The following is a 15,608-nucleotide window of genomic DNA, read 5'->3' on the forward strand; positions in this document are numbered from 1 at the left end:
GCGGCGGCCAGCCAGGAGGGCCGCGGTCGGCGCGGGGAGCCCGGAGCCCCGCGCGAAGAGGCCGCTGCGCCCCCTGGAGGCCAGGGCGCGCCGCGCGGCCCCAGCGCCCGCCCCTCGCCGCCGCACCTGAGAGCTTGCCAGGTGAAGGCTCCGCCAATGGGAACGGCCCTTCCCCCGAGCCCGCCAATGAGCGTCAAGCGTCCGCTCCTGCTGTGGAGGCGTCCGGCTCGGCGGCCAGAAGAGAGGCGACTTCGCGGGCGCCGCAGGCAGCGCGGTCTGGGCTCGCCTCGCAGCCCGGCGGAGGCCGCCTGATGGAGTCCCCGCGGCCGCTCAGGTGAGTCCCGCTCGCCCGGTGCTGCGGGGCGAGTCTCCTCGGGAGTAAGTCCCCTGGCGCGGGCGGGGGGCGCTGCCTGGCGTGGAGGGCTTGGCTCGCGCATTCCGGAGTGAGGCACCCTCGGGGCAGGGACTCCTCTCGGATTTCCTGGAGCTGCTCCTCACGGCCGCGAAGTCTCGCCCGCAGGTCTTCGGGGTTGTTCGCGCAGCCCCCCGTTCCCGCGGCGAGGTTCACTTACCGCTGACTCGGTGGCGCCAGCGATCCGCGGTGGGGTCACCTCGGGCTAAGGTCTCCCGAACGACCCCTGCCGCCCCCGCCCCATCACTCCGGCAGGGCCACGGGAGCGCTGTTGGAGCCGCGCCCCGAGAACTCGGGGCAGGATCGCCCGCCTGGGCCGTGGAGCTGCCCAAGTTTGATCGCGCTTCCCTGCCTGGAGGGGGGAGCGGGAGGGGGGAGGGATCTTCTTTTGCAGGCGAGTCGCCTGGGGGTGAGTCATGGCCAGAAGCTGCGGAGAGCAGGGGTGGGGTCGCTGGCCAGGAGGTGCCGCCGCGGGGCTGGCTGGTCTCGGAGGAGCGGGCAGCGTTGCCTCAGGCCTGGCTCTGTCCTAGCCTGCTCGAGCATCCTCACGAGCAGTCTAGCCCTCGTGTTTTCCAGTGCAGCTGAAGTGCGTGCGTGCCTGCCTGGGGGGAGCAGGAGTTAATCCACCCAGGCTTCTTATTTTACAGTTGTTTAAGCGTTTGTAGATGTATCAGCTGCCGTCCAGGGCGAGCGCCGCATCGCAGTGCCCCACTGTCACTTCTGAGCCACACTCTCTGTGCCCGGCCACTGTGGTCTGAGGCTGGGTGGCCCCGTGCAGACGTGGCCAAGCAGCTTGCCCTCGTTTCTCCGTGGAAGCCGTGCTGCAGAACGCTGCTCCTCGGATCTCTGGCTAATTCGGGGTGGACAAATTGCGACCCTCCAGAGGTTTTGCCCTGCAACCCCCATGATCCCTCGGTGTGGGCTATGCAGACTCAGGGCTGGTAGGCCAACACCCATGGAGGGCCATAAGTTGATGGAGTCCTGTGCCCCCCCTGGAGTTGCCCCCACCTGCCTGTGGCATGTCCAGCATTGCTGACTGGGGGAGGCTGCAGCCCTCCAGCACGTCCTCCGCACCCCAGCGAGCAGAGCCCAGGGCCACCTGCCTGCAGAACCTGCGAGTGTCCGGGGGTGGGGGGAGGAGTTCCTTCAGAGGAGCTGAAGACCGAGGCTGCTTCCTCCGCACGGCAGGCCCTTCCTTTCCCGGCCCTGAAATTCTGCCTGGCGTGTCCATGGCCACCTGTCCTGTGCCAGGTCTGCTCACAGAGCAGGATGAAGTGGGGAGGTGAACTGATGCATTTCAGCGGGGTGGGGTGGGGGGCAGGCCTTGAACATTTGCACCCCTGTGCCGCCAGCCTCCGGCAAGCGGAAAACCATCTCAGCTGGTGAAAAAAAGCCAGCCAGGATGTTTCCTTGGTGTGCTGGATGTCTGTCTTCCCCAGAATGTGCATTTTCCCCTACCCACCTTGGTAATCGTCTTTTCTAGTAAGGCCGTGAAGTGCAGTGGTTTGAGTGTCAGAGCAGGAGTGGGGGGACCTGGCTCAGGCGGGCACTCAGCCGCGGGACCCCCTGGGAGGTCTTGGCCAGCCTGTCCCCCGGTGGCACAGGCACACCTGTCGGGAAGTGGGCGTCACCGGTCTCCTCCGTCCTTTGCTGCTGCAGGGCTATTGGGGTGAAGCGCAAGACCTTTGAGCGGGACCAGGACTCTGCAGGGAGCCCTGGCAAGGAGTGCTCGTGCCGCTCGCTCCTGCTCGCGTCGCTCAGGAGGTACCTCGTGTCGCCCGCGCTGTGTGCCGAGGAGATCCACAAGTTTGTGCTACTCAAGAACACCATCAAGCGCCTCCAGGAGAACGATGCCCCCCCTCTAAACCAGGCCCCCCCCGAAGAGGTCCCCCAGTGGCTCCTTGAGAGGGGTCCGCCTCCCCACGACACTGGCGAGGGTCCCCTGCCGGGCTGCAGCATCTCGGCGAGCGCGGCGTCTCTGGGGGACCCAGAGGAAAAGCTGCAGTGTGCGGTGGACCACCTGAAAAGGAGTGGCATGGACAACGGCCCTGGAGCACCGTCGGTGGTCCTCATCCCCTGTCTGGAGGCTGCTGACGGAGGCTTTGCCGATCTGCTTCTGGATCCATTCTTCCCCACGGCAAATGAGAGCTTCTGCGGGGAGGTCTTTCAGCAGGACTCCGGCACTGCCTCCCACCCGAGCGCAGCGGTCCCCCGGGGCAGTGCCAGTGGTGCACTGGGCTTGCCCTTTGAGGACAGCCACGCCTGGGATGCCTCCTTCCCAGGGGAGCTCCTCTGTGGTGCCGTGGCTGGGAGCTTCGAGGGCTTCGCCTCCAGCTACCTCAGCAACCTGCCTCCGGACGATCTGTTCGCAGACATTGATACGTCGGAGTTTGAGAGCATCCCACACACCTTGCCGAGCGAGGGGCGGCCCGGCATGGCCTGCCCCGGCCTGGCGGGGTGCGAGGCCCCCCAGGCGGAGGCCCTGCTCTTTCCCAGCCAGGCTGCACGAGGCTCCGGGGACTGCGACCTTTCTGGGGGGCTGCTGCTTAGCTTCTAAAGAAACCTGCTCAGCCGCTCTGGGTCTCCCAGGGGCTGCAGGTGCTGATGTTTACAGGGCAACGACCCCCCATGTGACTTTCCAAAGGAAAAGGATTGTTTACAGTTTTACAATCATAACTTAAGAAGTTTACTTTTTCAATACTGGTGTTTTTATCCGTGAAAGGATGCAAATCTGAGAGCGAACCCTCAGTTGCTACAAGTGCAATATGCTACTGTCTGCTGGAGAAGGGAAGAGAACTTGCACAGGGAAACGATGCCATGGCGTCTCCAGTGGGATGGAGCCTCAGACAGGACAATCCTGACCCCCAGGAGGGGGCGGAATGGCTCTTCTGCCAGGGAGGAGCCTCCCTCTGCCAAAGCCGGTTTCTTCAGGAAGAGCCACCACCAGCGTGGAGCAGGTTTCGCCAGCGCCGGACCAGCACGCTGCCCTCAGAACCACCATGGTGCTGCCTCCCAAGCAAGCGCTGGCTCAGTCCATCAGCCCTGGAACTGCATCTCAACTACCTCCCAAGCAACGGGGCAGCCGTCTTGTGGGCGTTCGCAGGCAGGCCGGCTCCCCATTGTCTTCTGGCTGCAAATGGCCCCTGAGCAAGGCCCGTTGCCAAGAGTGCTCCAGGGGCCCAGAGCGGATGCTGCTGCTATTGTGCAAGGTGGGACCACCGTGGGAATTTTCCCTGGAAACATGGCACCACTCTGGCGCACCTTCGGAGCAGAGCCTCTCCTTCCCAAGAAGGTGCTCCTCCCGGGCCACTGGAATGGAAAATGTGGCAGACGCCCAACTCCGAGATGTGCACCTCAGCCTTCTCTTGGAAGAGCTTGAACTTGCCACGCAGCGCTTCCTTTATGTGGGGACTCGGGAGACCCATTCCAGCCCTGCAGGACCCCCCCCCCCGGTGCGCTGCCGGATTGTGGCAGTGGCGGCGGCAAAGTGATTGGCAGGGCCGTGACCAGGGCACCGTTCCACGCCCAGGGCCACCACCGCCATCCTCCACTGACCTCTGATGGCCAGCCGCTTGCGCCCCCAGCAGCAAGTGTCAGCAGCAGGGGCTGCACCAGAGGGCGGCGTGTCCAGCCTGGCCTAGGCCCTGCTGAATGTTCGTCTTCGGTGCCTTTCTGCGGTTCAGCGCCTTGCGGTCATTATTTTTGGCTGGTCCTGCTTCACCAAGTATAATCCGAACCGCTTCTTCATTTCACCTCCGAGCGGAGCTGGAGCGCCTGCTGGGCGGGCGCGAGGGCCTGCGGTGCCGCCCCGGTGCCTGGGTGGGCCCAGAGAGCAGCCCCACCTCATGCAGGGTTTCCGCACTGCAGGCACCCCAAGGCTGCTGCCGCGGACAGAGGGGCCGGAGAGCACTTTCCTCCAGAGCTGCCGCCGAGCCCGCTGGGCTGGGGGCCGCATCGCAGCGGTGGCCGCGCGTCCTGCACCGCAGCCGTGCCGGTGAAGCTGTCCGTGAATTGGCCAGAGTGCAGGCACCCGCCTTTGATTAAAACTTGAAGAAAACAACACGTGGTATTATCTAACCAAAGGTTTTGTTAATAATAATAATAATAATAATCTGTTTATGTAATAAGTTATTGCCGAGTATGTTAAAAGGGAGGGCTGAGCGGAGCATCACCGAGGCAGGCGCCCCCACCGTCCCAGAGGAGCAGTGGCCACACTGGGGGCCCCGGCAGGCGCCTTCTGCGGGGAGCGCTGGCCTCCCCCGGCCTTGGGTGGGCGGAGCGAGCCGTGCTCCAGGCAGCTCCCTGCTGCTTGCCCTGCCCGAGGGGGCTGGCACCTCGGGGTCCAGCGCGCCACTCAGCCCGCGTGCTCGGTAGTGAGGGGGCCCTGAGCCGTGGGCTGCACTGGCCCACGCGAGGAGGTCTCAATGAGACGTCCCGGCTTCATTCGACGTGCAAAGCTGCCTTGCTCATCAAGAATCGCCCGCTTTCCTAGCGCGGGCTTTGCAGTCCCCAGCTGGTGGAAACGACTCGCTTTTTACTGGAACCCACAATCACTCAGGTAGGGGTCCCAAGAATGAAGGAGCAGGCCGCTTCTGAAACCAGCCGTTTCCAGTTCCGCACAGGCGTCCTCTCTCGGTAGACTCGGTCAAGGAAGGGCAACCCATCTTCTGTGGCTGCTGCTAGACAGAGAGCGGCCCTCCACCCGTTACGATCATGTGAGCAGAGTGGAGCCGGAGCACGTGCTTCTCAGGAGAACATAGGCACATACTGCAAACCGCTGGGGCTGCCTCAACACTTGCTCCTGCCCGAGGAATAGCTGGCCAATTTCTCCTGTGGTCTTCCAGCCGCCCGCCTACCTTGCCCTCTCATGAGAAGATGTACGGGCGCCGCTGCCGAATGTGTGTCTCGCTCTGGTCCCGAGCTTCTCAAGAACCGGGTCCTGGGCCTTCGACAGCCGCCATAATGTCCTGCCAATGCAGTCAGTGGCCCATTTCATTCCAAGCAGGGTTGGGTCTGAAATCTTGCAGCAGAAGGACAAGGGGCCGGGATCTTCAGGACAGAGTTCCTCACCAGCAATACGCTCCATGTGCCCCTGGCGCCATCGCCCCGGAGAGACGCCTGCACGCACGGACTGTGGCCAGGCTGCCCGCAGGCTCTGCGGAGGTTCCCCGGAGCCTCACCTCTGTTGTCGGCGTACCTGTGTGCAAACTCCCCGGGTAGGCTGGGAGCTAGAGAAGTCTGATTCATATTGCTGGAAATTGTTTTCATAGAGGATGATTTTGTAAAGGCTCTTCTTGGAATTTGAATATATCTAATTAAAACTCGCCTGTCCAGTTTCTGTGCATCCAGGGATCTGTGTGTGCGCGCCCACCAGTCCTGCCTGTCCTGGGCCCCTGGAAGGGCATATGCCATTGGGGGGGGGGGGTTCCCAGGAATGGCCGCCTGCCGCCCTGCTGCTTTTGCTGTGCTTCTCTCAGCTAAGCTGAGGCAGCTGCAATAATGAATCCTTCCTCTTTGGAGAAGAGGTTAGGCCTGCTGTCTTTGGACATTTGCTTGGGGGGTGTGGGGGGGGGGCGCTGCAAGCGCCTGGCCACTTCTGTGCCAGTGCTGCACAGGAGCTGAATTGGCAACAGACCCAGACAAGGCTTTCGGGCTCTGCTAGGTCTACTCTAACAGCCCAACTCCGCAGTAGGTGCAAGAGCAGTGCCTCTGAGCATGTGCAGAGCACCTCTTAATTTTGCCACCCCGTGTCTCAGTGGTAATGGCTTCTGTGGACAAGAGGCCTGTCGGCAGTCACCTGAGAGGTGCGGAGGGCAGATCGCTGGGTGCTGCACAGGTGAGCGCCTGTTTCAGTGTCATTTCTGGCTGCAAGCTGAATTTCCCTTCAGTCACGAGCATCGCCCTGGAGTTGAATGAGCGATCCTGCTTGGGGTGGCCAACTTCCCTTCCTGCCCGGAGCAGAGCAGAGCAGAAAATGCCCGCTCCTTAAACTCCCGAGAGTTACGGTGAGCTTTGATTAGGCGAAATTATCAAAATGAGACACTATCTGGCAACCTCAGAGGAGAGGCTATGTAATTTCAAATGTGCTGCTTTTAATCCACGTTTGTATTGCGTTTATAAGTCATGTATTTGTAGCTGCTTTCGGTCAGCTTGACTTTTTTTTAAACTTTAAAGAAATGCGGCAGGAAAATCGAAAACCAGCGGCAGGCGACGCTTCGGCCCATGAATACACTCGCAGCTCCAGCCCTGGCCCAGAGGCTGCCTGGCAGGAACGGCCGCCAAGCCCCGGGAATGCGCAGAGTCCTCTCCGGGGCCTTCCGCGTGTGCGGCCGAGGCGCCGGGCGACCGGCTCGACCCCTTCCCGGCGGATCGTTCGCGCTTCAGCTGACGGGGGGGGAGGGGGCGGTTCTTCTGCCACGTGACTGAAAGGTCTCCCGCCCGCCGAGCCGGCCGGCCTCGGCCAATCACGCGCGAGGAGGGCGGGCGCTCCGCTCCGCTCGCGCTCCTCCTCCACAGAGGCGGCGCGACGGCGCTCCACCGCCCACGCCATGCAGATGAGGCTCGCGTGCGAGGCGCCCATTGGCCGGCGGCCCCCCTTCTCGCCCACGCAAGACCACGAAGCGGCCTTCCGCCGGCAGACGCGGGGAGAGTCTATCCGGCAGAGCGGATGGCCGGATGCTCGCGTCTGATTGGCTGCGCGTAGCGTTCCACAGCCCCACTGATTGGCCTCTGTCGCGCTGGGTATGTAAATAAGGGGGCTCTCGGGGGCCCGGAGTCGGGAGGGCTCCGCGCGGGGTCGCTGGCGGCGGGGCTCCCTCGAGGCCGCCGGCCCGCGGCTGGCTTCGTCCGCCCGGGCAGGCGGGGCGGCGGCGGCGGCGGCGGCGTGAGTCACCATCCGCTTCCGCGCCTGCCTGCCTGCCTGCCAGCCGAGGGAGGAAGGGGGCGCAGGCGAGCGCGCTGCCTGCAGAGGAGGCGGGGGCGGCTCGCGAACCGGCTCGGGGAGCGCGCGCGCGCGCGAGAGAGAGAGATGCGCGGCCCGGGCGCGGTGGGCCCGTCCTCTCGCCCCCTCCGAGCCCCTCGGGCCGGGAGACCCCGGCGGCCCGGCCGAGGCGAGCAAGCGCTGCGTCCTCTTCCTTCCTCCCCAGCTGCTCCGGGTCCGGGGTCGCCCTTCGGGGCGGGAGGAGCCGAGTCTCTGGCCAGAAGGCGCCCCGGCCGCCCAGGTCCCCTGACAGACGGTGCAGGGCAGCGCCTCTCCGTCGAAACTGGCCTTGGGCGAGCTGGCTTTGCCCAGGAAGACAAGGCGGCGGCGATCCGCGCAAAGCAGAGGTGGCGGTGGCCCAGGAGGCCAGTCGCTCGGTTAAAGCGCCCCTCACAGAGGGGGTGCAGCTGCCCCGTCACTGCCTGCAGCGTGGCAGAAGCCACCGCCTGCCCGGGTCACGGGATCCATTGCCCTGCCGCTCCAGCAGCCAAGAAGTTTCACTGCTCGGCCTTCCCGGAGCTTGAGCCCGCTAGTCTGCGTCCTGCACCTGGGCTGGTGGGAGCTTTGACTACCTTTGGAGTCCAGCTCTGGAGCCAACTGTGGACCCACCCGATCCTGGCTCCCTCCAGCCCACCCTGAGCTAGCTTGCATCATGGGGCACTTTGTCACACGCTCTGCTGAAGTCCGCCCCATTCCCACAGGCTACCTGGGTGGTGGCCCAGTCAAAAACTGAGGCCCGATTACTCTGGCAGGATCTATTCTTGGCAACCAGTGTTGGGCTCTAGACATCACTGCACTGCTTCATGGTGTTTGCAGACTGCTTGCAAATTTTCCAGGGACTGAGGTCAGACTGTGGCCTGTAGTTCCCCGGGCCCTCCCATTTGAAGACAGGGATGCTGGCCCTCCTCTGCTCACCTGTTGCTTCTCACCCCCCTCCCCCCGATCCGCAAAGATAACAGGCAGTGGGACTGAGCGCTCCTCTGCCAGCTCCATTATTGCGCTGGGATGCAGTGCGCTGGACCCTGGAGATTCAGGCTTGTGCCGGGCAACGGGCGCCCCTCAGCCATTTGCCTGCCAGTCTTGGTCTGCCGTCCTGCCCCTTCAGCTTGGGCTTCCCCTTGGCCAGGGAGGTCATAGGGTCCAACCCTCAGGGAAAGACTGAGCTGAAGCAGGGATGGGCCCGTCTACCTTGCCTTACCATCTGCTGTCCTTTCTCCATCCTTGCTGCGTACCTAGACCACCCTTTCTGCCCTCTCTTCCGCTATGCGCGTGTCTGAGGGAGGCAGCCTTGTTGCTTGTGAGCATCTCGCGCTAACCTCAGCCCATCCTCACCTTCAGCTTCTGGACGCCCTCCCCCCAGCTCGGTGCTGCCAGCCTGTGCTCTTCCTTTGCAGCCCGGCCTCCCCGCCGCTTCCTGCACATATCCTGCTTTTGTTTTCTGGAGGGGCCCTGTGCTGGCCCACTTCCTTGCTGTGCCTCAGGAACTAGCTGACTCCCTGTTTCTCCTCCTCTCCTCTCCTCTCCTCTCCTCTCCTCTCAGAAGGATGCTGGCCAAAGGCATGAAGCGGAAGCGAAGCGAGGATGACGGTGATCCCTCCCTGGCCGCACCCTCCAGCTCTCTCCTCAGCCTCTCTGTCTCCAAGCTGCACCAGAGTCTTCAGCGTGTCGATCCCAACCTCCGGCACCTGGTGCTGGTGACCAACACGCTCCGACGCCTGCAGGACGAGATGCAGCTGGGCACAGCCCCCGTGCCCCAGCCTGCCCTGGGCTGGGACGGCGCTCCGGCTGATGGCGGGTCGGCCGCTGGGCCCCAGGCGCCGGACCCCCTGGCCTGCACCCTCCAGGATGCCTGCAGGAGGCTGCCGGTACCGCCCCTCAGTGCCGAACTGGACCAGCTCTTGCTCTCTGACATGGATGCCTCGGTCTTCTCCACCATTTTGGAGGACTTGGGTGGCCTGGAGGGCTTTGGGGGCCCCGTGCATCCCTCCGTTCCCCAGCCTGCGGGGGGCCAGGACTGCATGCTCAGCCCAGAGCCTGAGCGGACTCCCCCTGCATGCCCCTCCGAGCCCCTGGATCTCTTGGGCCCGGGATGCTTCCTGCTGGAGGAAGACGCCTTCGAGGACATCGACGCCTCTATGTACAACTGTGACCTGTGGTCACCCACCGCCCTTCCCAACCTCAAGGAGGTCTTCTCCAGCCTGGAGGCAGAGCTTCCAGTGGTGGCTGAACTGGATCATCTGGTGGACACACTGATGGAGGCGCAGGAGCTGTGACGGGGCGGGGGGGCTGCCGGAGAGTCGATGGGGCTAATCTTGGGTGGGACAAGCACATGCACCCCTGGCAGGGTGCCCCTCCCATGGACGGGGAATGTGCAGACGGAGGCTGGTGGCGCCACACTCGGCGCTGCCCGCAATGGAGCAGCCGCTGCCTCTCTCACGGGTGTGTCGCCCTTGGCCAGAGGCGGCTGGCCGGCCTGCCTGCCTGCCTGCCTGCCTGCACCGGTCGCCGAGGAGCTGGGCAGGCGGAAGGCTTGCCCCATCCTGCTGGCAGGATCCTGTGGGCAGCTGGTTTGCCCCCATGTATACGGAGCGCTGGGCTAGGCGGACCCTCGCTCTGATCCAGCAGGGCTTTTCCTGTGCCCTTAGCAGTCCGTCTGTCCTCTTGGAAGGGGATTTCCCAGCTTTCTTGGGGAGGCGATCCCGTGGGACAGGACAGTGGCCACCTTCGTGTCCCTGCTACGAAACAGGATGTGGGGGATGCCGGGCTAAATGGGTGACCTGAGAGGGCAGAACCAGGCGATGGCTTTGTAGGGGAAAGGCTCTTCCGGGACAAAGAGTCTCTTCCAGCTGGAGGCTTCCCCTGCATGGTCAATGGATGTGTCTGTGTTGAGTTTCTTTGCTCGTTTCTCCGAAGCCTCACCCGAGTGTCAGTCACTGCAAAGCGTCTTCTTCGGGCGAGCGTCCACCCCGCCTCCCGGCCTTCCCCACAGCGCAGCAGGCCTGTGTCCTCTGCAGCCCGGCGGAGGCAAGGAAGGAGGGGCAGGTGTGCTTGTGCAAGTGCCGGGGGGGGGGGGGGATGCTCTGGGAGCTCCAGGTTCTCTCCCTGTTTGGCCATGGAGCCCACTGGGGACTTTGGCTCAGTCACAGACCCTCAGCCCAACCTACCTCACAGGGTTGTTGTGAGGGTAAGATTGAGAGGAGGAGGAAAATGACTTTGTAAGTCACCTTGAGCTCCTTGAAAGGAAAACGGAGGGCTATAAATCTAATAAATCAATTAATTAATGAACGCTGGTCTGGGTTCAATGAGGGGAACCCATCTTGGCACTCTTTGTCCCTCGGCTGGCTGGCCCCTGCCTACGGCGAGCAGGCTGCTTCCGAAGGGGGAGGCTCCATGAGCGGCCCAAAGACGGGCCACTCTGACTCCCTGTTAGAGCCGCCCGAGCTGCTGCTCTCGCTCTCGCTCTGTGGCGGCTCATCAACACCCAGCCGGGGGGCAGAGGCAAGCGGCCTGTGGAAGCCCCACTACGGGTGGCCACCAGCATCTGCAGCACACAGGGGGCTGCCCGGCCTCGCTTTTCTCCCAGGTTTGCAAGGGGTGGGGGCGCCGGTGGCACTTCGGGGCTGGGCCAGCAGCCAGGCCGCTCTCCAGTCACGCTGCGCAAGGTGCCTTCCCTGCGGAGGGCCTGCCAAGGGCCCCGCTCTGGGCACTGGAGGGCCCGAGGGCAGTTTGGGGCCCGGGGTGGCGCCACGCACAGCCCTCCGGGGGCCTCTCTCTGGGCTGGGCCGAGAGCGGAGGGGAGACCCTCTGGCGGGGCTGCGCCGGGCGGCCAGGGAAGGCTTCGAGCCAAGGCACCCAAACGGGTCTCTGGAAGGGCCAGCAGAGGGCGCCCCCGGGCGGCACTGGCCGCTCCCCGCCTGGCGGTCCGCTGCCACTTTCTCTGGGGCCGCGGGCAGAGCTGCGTCAAGTAGCGGAAGGTATCACGGAAACACGGCCCCCTCGGAACAGTTTTACAATCATGGAGTCCTTGAAGGGAGGGGGGTGAATTCCACTCAGTTCACAGGTGAACATCAAACTGCGGCAAACCCCCAGCCCATGAGTTTCAAAGCCCTGCTTCTTAGCTAGTGAGATGTTGAGTGGGGGGGCTTGGAGAGACCCCCTCGTCAGCAAACTCAGGAATTGTCTTGCCGGCCAGCCAGCACTGACCCGAGCGGACTCTGGGCAGTGTGCGCACAGCTCTTGGTGGGCAGCCCCTTCACCAGCCAGGCCGCTCTGCTTGCGCTCGGTTCTGTGCTGCTGGGTGAGCTTCCGAGCGATGTGGCCCAGGCCCAGCCGTCCCCTTGGGCACCCCCCTCCCCAAGCGCCACATGGTTCGTTCATGCCCGTTGCTGTGCATTCGATTTCCATCTGGCCTCACTATTACGGCCAGCCGCCCTCCATGCACGGACATCTCCGGACTGCACTCCGCGCTTTCTGCAAAGGCCCTTCCATAACAGATGCGCCAGGCTTTGGCCTGCTGCCAGACCCTCTTGCTGTGACAAGTTGGCTCAGCTACCCTTCTGGATTGGGGGGGGGGGGGCTGCCCAGTTCCGGCCAGTGCATTTTAAGGAGGGGACTGAACATGAGGGCAGAGCGAGGATGGTGAGGGGCGGGGAGCGCTGCCCCTTTGCTGATCTGATCCGGAGCTCAGACCTGAAATGAGAGGCAGCGCTGACGTTCTCCAAGACTCAACTCCCTCCCCAGTGCCTCTCATGCTGGCTCCCTTGCGGGTGCTTGATCCTGCCAAAGGGACGGCCACCTCTGCCTTACCTCTGGCACCCCGGGACTCCAGCATCGCTGCCCTCGACAGCCTTGCTCGGCTCTTGCAGACTCGGGGCTGGGGTTTCCTTTGTGGAATAGAATGAAGCGATCTCAGTTGGCCTTCCTCTTCTCCTGCCCTTGACCTTCCTGTCTGGCACAACCGTCTTCTCCAGGGTGCCTTGCTTTTTCATGTGCCTCAACTAAGGCAGCATCAGTATTGTCATTTCTGCTTCTTCAGAAAATTCTGGCTTGATTTAATCGAGGACTCAAGTTTTCCTAGTACACCTTTAAACAACTTTCGGGATGTAAAAACTGCCAGACCGGCTCTCTTGGAGGTGGGGGGGGGGTACAGCAGGCAGAGCCAAGGGTCCCCCGGTGGTCACCAGAGTTGATGGGTGAGTTCCCTGGCGTGGGAAGTGGGTGGAGAGTGAGTTGCGGCACCTCTGCTTTCATTTGCGCCATCCAGTTGGAACCTGGAGTGGATCACCCCAGGCGGGTGCCTTGGCTTCTCCCCCTCTGGAGATGCATTGCTGGAGGAAGCAGGGAGGGAGGCCCCGCCGTGCTCCCAGGGGGCAGGAACAAGGTGGGGCGAAGTGCATTTGCGCTGGTCCCAGCGACCCCGTGACGTCCCCCCGGGGTCAGTGGGGAGAGGCCCTGCGGAGCCTGGCCACCGCCGCTTCCTGCCTGCTTCCCCACTCCCTCCTCTGCAGCAGGAGTGGGCCCTGCCGCTCCCCCCTCCAAGGAAGCCCCTTCTTGATGAGGATGTCCGGTGTTTGCTCTGGGTCTTCCTGGCGCTTGACCGGCTGCCATGGGAGGGGGGGAGGGAGGGGGGGAGGGAGGGAGCTCGTCCCGGCAGCACTTGGGTAGCTCTGGCTCCGCGCTCCATCTTTGGCACTGGCTCACTCCTCCCTCCAGGCCCAGGTGGCCCCGCGGGCGCCTCGACCTCCCTCTTGGGCCCTTGGGCAAAAGGGGCTCTCCTCCCCGCTGGAGCAGCTCCTCCCTCCCCCTTCTTCCAGCGGCTGGGCTCTCCAAGCCTGACAGGAGGGTGTGCTGCTGTGGCAAGTGCCCAGCCATCCCCCCAGGCCCAGGAGCTCGCTGGGCCTCTCCAGGGGCTGCATTTTGCCGCTTTTCTCTTTGCCCGGGAGCTGGAGCTCTCTGGGCAGCTTCCAAGACTCAGAGCAGGGGAAGACTGGGGCCTGCTCTGTGCGGGATCTGCCATTTGCAAGGTTCCAGCCAGATCATGGGGAGGTTGCTGACTTGGAGACGTATTGAAACACGGGGAGCCTGAAGGCCTTGCCCCCTCTTCCTCCGGGAAAAGCCACCTGGCTCCAGCTCCTGTGCCTCAGGTTGCTCCTTCATGCACGGACCCCCAGATTGGAAGCCGCACAGCCCAGTCTGAGTGGGGGGGCCGCCTCAGGCTGGCCCCTCCCTCCACGCCCTCCCCCAAAACACACACACAGGCCCCAGGGCAGATGGCAGCCAAAGCTGCCTGCGCAGGGAAATGAAATGTGGGGTCCCTTTGTGTCGCTCGGCCCGGCCCAGCCTGCCCCGGAGCACAACAATGGAGGCAGCTTTTCAGAGGCTGCCCAAACTGCTGATGGTGGCTTTGTGCTAATCCCGCTGGCGGGCTCCTCTTCACGCCCGGGTGTGTGGGGGCCTTTCGCGGCCACTGGCAGTGCTGCAGGCCCCAGGCCACACAGCCCCGAGCGCTACCTGGGTAGAGGCGTGGGCACCACCAGGGCGGAAGGATGTGCGAGTGCTTTGCGAGGGCGTTTGGGGTCTCCTGGTCCCCAGCGGCCAGTTATGGTAAGGAGGAGACATCTGGGGGCACAGAGTGGCGAAGGGAGGGGTGGCCGCCCTGCTTTCCTTCTGGAGCCGTGAGATCTCTGCCGAGCGCCACATGGTGCCATTCAGAGCGCTGCTCTGGGGAAGGGGTGTTCTTCCTGTGGGGGGGGTGCTGGGGAGGGGCTGCTGCCCCTTCTATTTCTGTGCCAAGAGCCTCCAGCCCTCAAGGGACTGGGAGCCTTCGCAGCACGGCTGCCTGTCGCACCTGAGGTGCCGGGGACCCATGTGGCTCCTCTGAGCGAGCATCCCCATGGCCTGTGTACCTTGGCTGGCAGCGGGGTGTGTGTGGCACCACTCTGCGGGGAGAAGGTGCCAGAGAGCGAAGCCCTTCCCGGGTTGCAGGGCAGGGTGAGCCCGCTTGGAAAAGGGCTCCCCGCTGGCCAGGCCCTGCCGAGTCTGGCGGGTTGTCCGTGCTCCGCGGGTTGCCAGCCCATGCCTGCGCTCTCTTCCGAAGTGCCACTGGAGCCTGGAGGTAAGCCGGAGAGCGCGTGTTCACACGAGCCCTGAGCTGCCCGCTGGGGCACCTGTCGGCTGCTGCAGCCTCCCGCAGGAGCAGCGGGCACAGCCGGGGGGGGGGGGCTCCACGCGGGCCACCTCAGTGCTGCGTGGGTTCAGACGTGGTTCCTGGGAGGCAGCTGGGGAAGAACCTGTGCCGGATCGTCTATCGACCGACCCAAAGGCTTCGCATCCCGCCCTTCACTGTGCCTCGGGAGGCAGCGCAGGAGCGCGCGCGGTCTCTGCGGAGCGGGAGGGGGCATCCTGACCGCCTCCTTGAACCCGCCCGCCCCTCTCGCTCCGCTCTGCACGGCACGCTTCCGGGCTACGGCCTGGCGGGAGCGACCTCCTTTCCCCGGCCAGCACATGCCAAGACCACACGACACTGGTGCCTCAGAGCGTGCGCAGAGCGCCAGGGCGCTCTGAGCCGTCGCGACGGCGCTTCCGCCACGCAGCTGGCCGGGCGCTGGGGCTGCACTTGCCGGGCGAGGAAGAAGAGGGATGACCCCGCAGGACCACGAGCCGGCGGGGGCTCCCGAGGGGGGGACGGCGGCTTCCCGACGCGCAGCCCCTCCCTGGGCGGGGCCGGCTCCGGCCCTCCCTCCCGCCGGCGTCGGCCTGCCCGGCCGAGCCGAGCCAAGCCCAGCTGGGCGCCCACGGACTGCAGGGCTGGCCGGAGCCGCCCCCTTCCTGCCCGGCAGCGCCCCGGCCCAGCGTCCCAGGCAGCGGCCGCCCAGACCGGCGGAGCTTTGCCGAGCGCAGCACAGCACCGGGAGCGCGGCCGGGTAAGCGAGCCTCGTCCTGCCGGCCTCTCCCCGCCTCTGGCAGCGCGGCGCGGGTCGCGCGTGGCGCTCCAGCCTGGCCGAGCCGTCCGGGCCCGATGCTGGGCGCTCTTCGGCGCCGCGCCGAGTCCGGAGTCGCAGCGCAGCCCCGGAGAGGCGCTCCTCGGAGCTCCTGGCCGGGAAGCGGCTGGCCCGGCGCGGCAGCGGATGCGCAGCCGCGCTCCCCGGCCCGGCATTCCGCGCCAGCTGCGCGCCCCAAGAAGTCCTTGTGCCGGGAGGGCGGCGCCGCGGCCAGCCT

At 64.7% G+C, this 15,608-nt stretch overlaps 2 protein-coding genes across 3 annotated transcripts in view; both read left to right on the plus strand.

Moving 5' to 3' along the window:
• The window catches only part of LOC123021037, a 7,562-nt gene extending 1,814 nt beyond the window's left edge, over nt 1-5,748 (plus strand). Inside the window, exons 2-3 of the mRNA XM_044425410.1 lie at nt 85-334; nt 2,072-5,748. Coding sequence (XP_044281345.1) covers nt 85-334; nt 2,072-2,969 — 1,148 coding nt within the window. The 3' untranslated portion in view covers nt 2,970-5,748. The remainder of the gene's footprint in view (nt 1-84; nt 335-2,071) is intronic.
• Nucleotides 5,749-7,058: 1,310 nt separating this feature from the next.
• On the plus strand, nt 7,059-10,460 carry SERTAD1 (SERTA domain containing 1). 2 transcript variants are annotated; one of them, XM_044425395.1, is made up of 2 exons: nt 7,059-7,153; nt 8,932-10,460. In XM_044425395.1, the coding sequence occupies exon 2, from the start codon at nt 8,936-8,938 to the stop codon at nt 9,662-9,664; it is 729 nt and encodes a 242-aa protein (XP_044281330.1). In that variant the 5' UTR covers nt 7,059-7,153; nt 8,932-8,935; the 3' UTR covers nt 9,665-10,460. The 2 variants fall into 2 exon arrangements, with proteins under 2 accessions (XP_044281330.1, XP_044281331.1); XM_044425396.1 differs by having other exon boundaries at nt 8,935-10,460.
• Nucleotides 10,461-15,608: the final 5,148 nt, after the last annotated feature.

Source organism: Varanus komodoensis, unplaced genomic scaffold (assembly GCF_004798865.1).
Source record: "Varanus komodoensis strain SLA01 unplaced genomic scaffold, ASM479886v1 scaffold153, whole genome shotgun sequence".
NCBI lineage: Eukaryota > Metazoa > Chordata > Lepidosauria > Squamata > Varanidae > Varanus > Varanus komodoensis.

Excerpts from the sequence above, each read along its gene's own strand:
- SERTAD1 (XM_044425395.1), top strand. The coding sequence starts at position 8,936 with ATGCTGGCCAAAGGCATGAAGCGGAAGCGAAGCGAGGATGACGGTGAT.